At 33.8% G+C, this 8,701-nt stretch overlaps 1 protein-coding gene across 1 annotated transcript in view; it reads left to right on the forward strand.

Moving 5' to 3' along the window:
* Positions 1–6,450, forward strand: part of LOC144432551 (uncharacterized) — a 92,193-nt gene extending 85,743 nt beyond the window's left edge. The window contains exon 24 of the mRNA XM_078120792.1: positions 5,510–6,450. Coding sequence (XP_077976918.1) covers positions 5,510–5,736 — 227 coding nt within the window. The 3' untranslated portion in view covers positions 5,737–6,450. The remainder of the gene's footprint in view (positions 1–5,509) is intronic.
* The last annotated feature ends 2,251 nt before the right edge of the window (positions 6,451–8,701 follow it).

Consider the following 8,701-nt stretch of genomic DNA (forward strand, 5'->3'; position numbering starts at 1 on the left):
CTGTTGAAGTCATCTACTTGTGTGACCTTTCATTTTTTTTAAAAATATTGGCCTTCATGAAGCTCTCCGACCTGACAATGATGGTATAATAATAGAATATGATGTTGAGATAAATTTTGGCACTATATGTTTGATAATGCGTTACCATTTGAATAATCAGGCATTGTGTTTAGATCTGTAGCAAATTTGTGAATGTGGTGGAATGGAGATTAATTGGGTCATAGTGATTGATCAGAAAGATGGTTTGATAGATTATGTGGAATGGGGTGTATTTTGGGCAACATCAAATAAAGTAGTCAACATTTAGTCACCGAGAAATGTGTTAGAATTATAGTTATAATTGTAATAATAATTGTAATAAGGGTGTATTGCTTTATTAGGCCACTGGCCCATATGCAAGAAGAGTATATAACACGAAACAAAAATAATATGCACTGTTTGCATAGGTACAGAATTTATAAATGACGTTGTCAATTTCATTGCTTGGAAAACGAATTTACACAAATTAATCAGCAAATCATTATCAGATGTACACATTAATTCTTTGAATTTGTTGAAGTTTGGTTATAAATATACAGAAGGTAGTAAATACTTAGCTCTCAACAAATTGTTAGTAGAGCAAATTAAAAGGATATTGTATTCATCTTCTATGTCACCATTGAAACATGTTTATTTGGCCTTAGAAGGTGTCCCTCCCACCTCTTGATCATACAACAAACTTATTTCAGCAATTGTAGCAGTCAAAGTCAAATTAGTATGTAATGGTATATGAATATGAAGCATGTATGTAGTGATATGCTTGTTTGAAATTGGCCATATGGATAAGAATGTAGTATTTAGGGTTTGTAATTGCTGAAATAATGTTAGCACATTTGAGAAACTAATGTGAAATAACATGCATTTGTTTATAACTCAATAAATGTTGCAGAAATGACAAAATATGTTAAGTGTTCATGAATACACATTCAGTAACTAATTTTCTGTATTCTTTGTTTTATGAATACGAATTTGGTTGATTCTGTTGTCTCATTTTTGAATTTGGAAAAGTTGGTAAAATTGTGTTACAAATTAAAAATAAATTCCACATGGGCAATTGAAGGCAAGCTATTGTAGTGCTATTTATTACTAAATAAAATGTATACGTAGTGAAAAGTGTGATATTTGAGTTTGATTGTATTTCTTTTAAGAGATTTACCTGTTGTACTGTTGCTCGAACAGAGACCCTTTTTTGGTTGGTGTTGATAATATTTCTGGAATATTTTGGAATGGTGGGTTATTCCATTGCTCCAGAAGTTCGTCATCCAATGTGAGGGTTGTTGCCTTGGTGAATAACTGTTGAGAAAATACAGGAGCGGTGGGTTATTGTAAATTGGGAATGAGTAGTTTGTTTTGGAAAGAGTATAGTAGTGGAATCTTGTGATTAATCTTGATGGTGGGGGATTGTTTTTATCTTTTGTAACCCGTGTTGCATACGGAGCGAAATGGATGCATGCGTCTGCGAGAGTGCAAGTAGGAGTATACGTTTTCGAGTTATTGGTTTAGAAAAACTTACGTGATTCTTGGAAAATGAAAATGACAATGACCTGCACCATTTCGATGATATGATCGCCAGTAAATGTTCGAAGTGTGACTAGTAAATACTAACATAGCTAATAAACACTTTTTATATAATTTTACGTTTGATTGAAGATTGGAGGGGGAAGTCAAAACTGTTCGTATATGCTCTTCCACTGCGATATTATTATACGAACTGCCCTCCCGCCTTATTTGTGCGGAATTTTCGCAAAGGTTCCACACCTCTACCAAACATATGGTGTCTGTCCAGTATTCGTTGAAGCGTTAATGTTAAATTTAATCTGGGTGCTATTTGATATACTCATAACAAAACAGTTTGTCCTCCTAATTTATACGTATTGACAGTTGTCAGTTGACATATTATATTACAATGTTCTGCAATTTGAATGCAATGTCTCACTAGTTGCGACGACTGTGAAAAGTTAATTATTGTTTTACACAATCAATTTACATCCTGTGAATATTTTGTTTAAAAAATACTAAAATTTGTTTTTAATTTCCTGAAAAAATATTGAAAACTGCTTGCTTTGTGATCTGCCTTACTCTTTTCCCATATATTACAGATACGAGAGGTGTTAGGAATCTAGGAATGTACTATTTTGTAAGTGTGGAGACATGTAATACATTTACGCTGCATAATAAAATTATTGCTTGGTTAAATTGAATATAGGACGAATTGAAACAGTGGATTCGTTTGAATTTACGATTGTAATGTAAATTTATTTTAGTGTCCGAGGCTACATCACTTGAAAAGGGCATGGCTACTTAAAGTTCAATGGTGGTTGGTTGAAATATATGAATTAAAACTAATAGCTGTATGTAGAAACTTTCTTGGTACAATAAATGAACGTCCGTTGGAGGTGATAAAATTGTGATAATGGAACGATTGTGATAGTGATTAACTGGTAATAAAGAAAGGACTTACTGTAGAATTCCGTGTTGTGCGAATGAAGTCTGTGCCGACGGTGACATTTGTCAATACGATGAATTTGTGAACTGTTTCTTGTGGAAGTTGTATGAGACGTTCTACCATGGTAGTGTCATGGCAATACACTATAGTAATATGCTTCTTTTGTTCATTGACCATTACACCTGCTGTGTAAAATGGTTTGTCGTTGCTGTATCTTTTGTGGAATACTTCCAAGAGGTACAAGTGGACGGAGACTGATGCCATAGTATAATCCAAATTTAGATTGGGTTTATACGTTGTGTAAGATCGTGTGTCAAACTGAGATTGGAAACTTTTGAAAAACTTGAGGATGTACAATGTCAAAGCTTGTGACGTATTGGGCTAATTCAAAAGTGATATGGGGGTGATGTTTTTAAGATGAACCAGTGGGTATATATTTACGATCGATAATATGAAGACCGTATGAAGTTGTTGATTGTAAAAGTATACCTATAGTGGAAATGGGGGTGTCCTGTTGACTATGTGAGTATGTTTAGAATGAGTCAGAGGCAAAGTTATAATTTGCAGCAGGGGGAAAGGAAATAGTTAGATAAACAGACAAGGCGGTGTTGTTGACGGAGGTATTTATAAAGTATAGTGACATGGGTTTAAAGTTGTAAACTTGTACAAATTATCGTGACTGTATCTCTTATGAATATTATGTTTGGCATTGTAACTATTAATTCGGATTTCATTGGGAGACCTTTTCAAAAATATCTTATCCGAAGTTATGGATGAACGAAGAGCTTTGATATCTGTATCTTCATCCATGTCCAATTTTGCCAAGAATTCAACAAATGTCATATTTTCTCCCAAGTTTAAATCAGCCACTGCTGTTTTAATGTCCTGTAGTGCTCTTTAAATTGTAGTTCTATGCTTTCACCAAGGTCATCGTCTAAAGGCTGCAATGTCATAGTTCTTGGCATTGGTGGCAATGGAAAGCCAAACCTACAAACACAATGGTCTTTTTTCTTACAAGTCCTTGCATGTCTATGCATTTGATACTTTATAAAATTAGCAAAGTCATTATCAACTGTATCAGTAGAACATTGGATATTTTGATCAATGAATTTAGTGATGTCACTGTCACTATTTTCCCCATATTGTGGGGCATCTTTGATCCAAGTAAGCATGTGTATATGTGGTGATCCTCTCTGTTGGAATTCAACCCTTATGAAGAAATCATTGATTTCACCAATAGGATTCAATGAATTCAGTAATATATCATATATAAAACGTTGAATGGAGTAGTCAAAGTGCCTGGCACATGTAACAGGATCTGACTGTATCAAATCTGATTTTGTATTCCATGACATATTCATTATTTCATCATCACTCTATTTTTTGTTGTGAACAGTTTTTCCAAGCATTTTCAATAAATGTGTCCATTTAGTTTCTGCAGCAGAGAATGACATAAAAAATGTAGGAATACCAAGTTGTCGAATCATAGCAAAACTATCTCTTTTAGCATTTTCCCAGCATGGTGGTGAAGCTCTTACTGTTTTCAATACTCTGAATCCTTCATCAAGACGTACAATATTCTGTATTGTTTCAGGAATTTGCAAATCTGCGGCAGTTACTGTACGACCCTGTAAATGACATTTCCGCATAGCTAATGTTGCTAGCTAAATTTTAAGTGTATCTGGTAAATTGTTGTCCCAAATCCATTGCTTCACATGTATAAAGCTCTTTAGACAGGAAACCTATGAGAACTGTCTGTTCATGGACATGTAAAATATTCATGGTTTAGTAACCAAAAGTTCGAGGATATCTCTTAGATTGAGTGAAATATTACCATTATAGATTAATTCAGATAATTGTAAAGTACAATATTAGAAATGGAGTTAATATAATTGTAAACCTAGGGGTTTCAGTAAGTTTCAAAGTACAGGAGGTTCATGATTTTGTTCAGTTGTTGAAAATAAGGTGACCTCCCGCTTTATTCACTTTGCAAAATTGATGTTCTCCTTCTTTGAGTCCCAAATTAAGGTGCCCCCACCCCCCGCCGTAAAAACTGATTGCTCCCTTACCGAAAACCAGTCATTACGTAAATTGCTCATTAATATTCGTGGGATGTTTCCAAAAATCTAATCAGTTCTTGCCATTACCCTACGGAACATGTCTATGAAATTGCGTTTGAATTGATGCAGCCGTTTTTCGGAAATGGTAATATAGACACATACGCACAGACTTCATCGGTATATTATAACCTTCCTTACGGAAGGTAAAAAATGAAGCGAATGGTTTCAAGCTGGGTCTTTATTTAAGAATCAATTTTAATTATAGTTTCGGTTGACCAACAGTCAATATTTGCCATGGAAGAGATGAACCTTTGCAAATGTCAACCCCTTACAGTAATTACATGTAGTGCAATATATACCATGTAGAAACACAAATCAATTAACAAATCAATACGCCAGTTTCTAAATCCTGTGGATAATCATGTGACATTTGCAATGGCAGGAGGGGTGAGGGTATTATATATTGTGTGAACGAAATTGCTGTGGCATTGACATTCCTTCTGAACTTTCTAGACATGTATGGATATGTATTTCATCTGTTTTATTTCTACCATCAAGCTCATATTCAACAGTTTCTGTGAATTTTACATAAGTTTCAATTCACAGGTCTTACTATTGGCAATGGTGTTAATTATTTATTTAGAAATATATAAGCGAGGATAATCGTTATATATATATATATATATATATATATATATATATATATATATATATATATATATATATATATATATATAATACTATATATATATGAAAGCATGAAACACTTTGTACTGGCTCCTTGGTATCTTGCTTATATTGTATTATTTATACCGCTCTACATACATTTGTACTGAGCGCTGTTTACTCCGGCATAGACAATTTACATATGAGATTGTATGTATGTGTGTGTACATAGTTTACATACATACATTAGCATTATTTATTTCGTTCAATTATATATGTACATATAAATATCTTTCAGCGAAAAGTATCAAGAAAGCACAGGTACGAGTTGGTGATGATGAAACATTTAATAACAATCCTGAGTGTGGTAAAATGGTTTCAGGAAAAATGGCGAAGGGGGAATCCATTCCGATTAGCTGTGGATGTGATACACCGATGAGAGGAAGATATGTGAGCATTGGGATAGTTAAAAAGAAGATAGCCTTGACTCTGTGTGAAGTTGAAGTATTAGCACGACCTCTTTAAATTAGTTCCCGATACTAGATTATTATTATCCTGAGATAAGATAAGATAAGATAAGATAAGATAAGAAATAAGATAAGATAAGATAAGATAAGATAAGATAAGATAAGATAAGAAATAAGATAAGGTAAAAGACAAGACAAGACAAGACAAGACAAGACAAGTGTGAGTTTTTTCACATGACGGTCAAGGTAAACTGTACAACGACCGCTGATATTTTCAAGTCACTGCCCACGACTTGTTATGATTGTATCATGTCTGGATCTTTAAGTGTTGTAGATATTGTGTAATAAAATTAAGTATACCGGAAATGGGGTTTAAGTATAGGGTATAATTAACAGTTGGGTATCAGGTAGCGTTAGTATGTATAAGTATAATGATGTAGTCATATCAAAGGTAAATAAATACGGTAAACATTTTAAACAATGTTGCACAAGCTCAATAAGCGAACATCGTTCGTTTGGCACAGAACACCCCCACCTCCCTTAAATGAACGTTCACAAGTTCGACATCACACTTTTATAGATGATGTAAACCATGATGCAAAATATATCGGTTATAACACTACGATCGTTGCAATGTTAAAACATGGTAAACATGAATTTCAAACCTTATGAACATGTTTACTGAGATGATGGTAAGCTCATCAAAATACTACTGTAAACCCAGAAGTGTATCTCAAAGTAGAATTAAATTGTTATCATTTTATCAACATCTCAGTAGTATATATATATATATATATATATATATATATATATATATATATATATATATATATATATATATATATATATATATATATATATATAAATATAGTTTTGGTAGTACTGGTACTCTTTCTTGGTTGTAACTCGGGGTTTCACGCATTGCGCGATCATCAGACAACGCAATGCGTGAAACTCCGAGTTACAACCAAGAAAGAGTTCCAGTACTACCAAAACTATTGCGCTCTGCCACTGCGGTATAGAGCACTGTCTTAGCAGATTGATACTCACCGAGTTATATATATATATATATATATATATATATATATATATATATATATATATATATATATAAATAAGCTGTGTCATTGAAGGCATGAATGTTCAGCAATCTCATTAACGCAAGACCCACCCCCAAAAGACCAAACCAATACAACAACAAACAAACAACAAACAGAACAAACAAACATACAAACAAACAAACAAACAAACAAACAAACAAACAAACAAACAAACAAACAAACAAAACAAAACAAAACAAAACAAATACGAACCAAGTTCGCTTTTTGAGCTAGTTTGACATTGTGCGATCATCTCTTTTTTGGCGCATGTTATTGAAATATGGGTTGTATCAATTATGCTGTCTTTGGGTTCGAATTATTGGTAATACAGTATCAAGCAAACAACCATGGATCATCCATCTGTGAGTCGAAATTCATTGGTGTATATGTAGGTGTGAGTCGCATGATGATTGAGTATATAACAAAACAGAACGGAATCCACCTGTTGAGTTGGATGCCAAATATAATATCATCAAATTGTTTAATGCATTTTGTAAAAAAAACAAAGCAAGTGTTACAGCTCTCCAAATTCGTTCAAATTATCTTGTCCTCCCCACCCCTTGCCTCCCTTAGCGCCACCTTCGATCCACTGGAAGATCTGGATGTATATTACATAGACCGTAACGTCCGCCAAAATTAATTTCCGACTGGTGACACTCGCTTCATCGTGTTGTGCAGACTCTATTAACCAGATGAAACATATTTAAGGAGGAACCACTTCGCATGAAGTTTACAACATGTGCTGTGTGTGATTGAACATAATAGAATGTGACCTAATGCATTGTAGGTGTTCTTATCAATTGGTTCGACTTACTTATGTAAACATTTAATTTAAACCGTTTTGAACACTATGAATTCAGGTCCACTTCGTTTAGTGAAAACCTTTCATTTTCATGACGATGTCGTTGAATAATAATGTTCTAAAGTTTGTTATCGTTCTTCATTGTCTGACGTGAAGGCGGGTGAAATTTATGCTGGTACCTTAATAATGCACCACACGATATGTCTTGCCTATACTAGTCCAGGGAATTTAGATGTTGAACAGTTCATATATCAGATTAATGTCTTCTGTCCCACAGCTATTTTAACCAATATAAAAGACGAATGTAGTATTTGATTGTATATAGCAATGTATAGGGGACGAAATGTCAGTCAATAACTTATTTGCATATACTGATCGGAAACACGTGAAATATGTTGGCAATATGTTTCAATACCATTACTCTGTTACTTCTTCTATCGGGGTCTGTGTTTGGGAAAACAGAAATGTCTTCACCCGTAGAAACATCTTATCTTGTTATGGTCCTTTTTAAAACTGTCTTTCTGTGTTAATCAATCCTTGATTGCAAATGTCTATCTCTAGTGCAACAAATTCCACACTTCATTTAAAGTGTACCAGGAAACTTAGATGCCTTGAGGGCATCATGCCCCCAAACCAGGGTTTCAAAAAGGAGTGGAAATCTAACCTACAGATTTTTAGTGTTCGACTTCTCCGTCTCTGTAACATAAATCAATCGGTTTACGATGATCTTAACACTTGTTACTAGTTTCCAGTCAAAACTAAAAATGGAAATTGACAAATCCACATTGAAAATTAGAACATTTTACCGAGAATTGAAAACTGTTACAGTTGTGTGTTTCGAAGTCAAAATTAGATTGCAATACAAAGACAGACGCGCGCGTCACTTGAATACACCGTTTCAAAGATACAAGCAGTGGGCCGAATACATAATTATGTACAACTGTGTTATCGACAGATACATTCTGTGCAGATTATTTAATGTATTACTGTCAAAATGATACAGCAGTTTGTAGATGGTTATATATCAATTTGTACAATGTTTTTATATATAAAATACACTTTTCGACTTTTTCTAAGCAAACATCTAGGTATGTGTAATGGTAGTCACTTATTTAGTGTAC

This window comes from Glandiceps talaboti, chromosome 1, assembly GCF_964340395.1.
Source record: "Glandiceps talaboti chromosome 1, keGlaTala1.1, whole genome shotgun sequence".
Lineage (NCBI taxonomy): Eukaryota > Metazoa > Hemichordata > Enteropneusta > Spengelidae > Glandiceps > Glandiceps talaboti.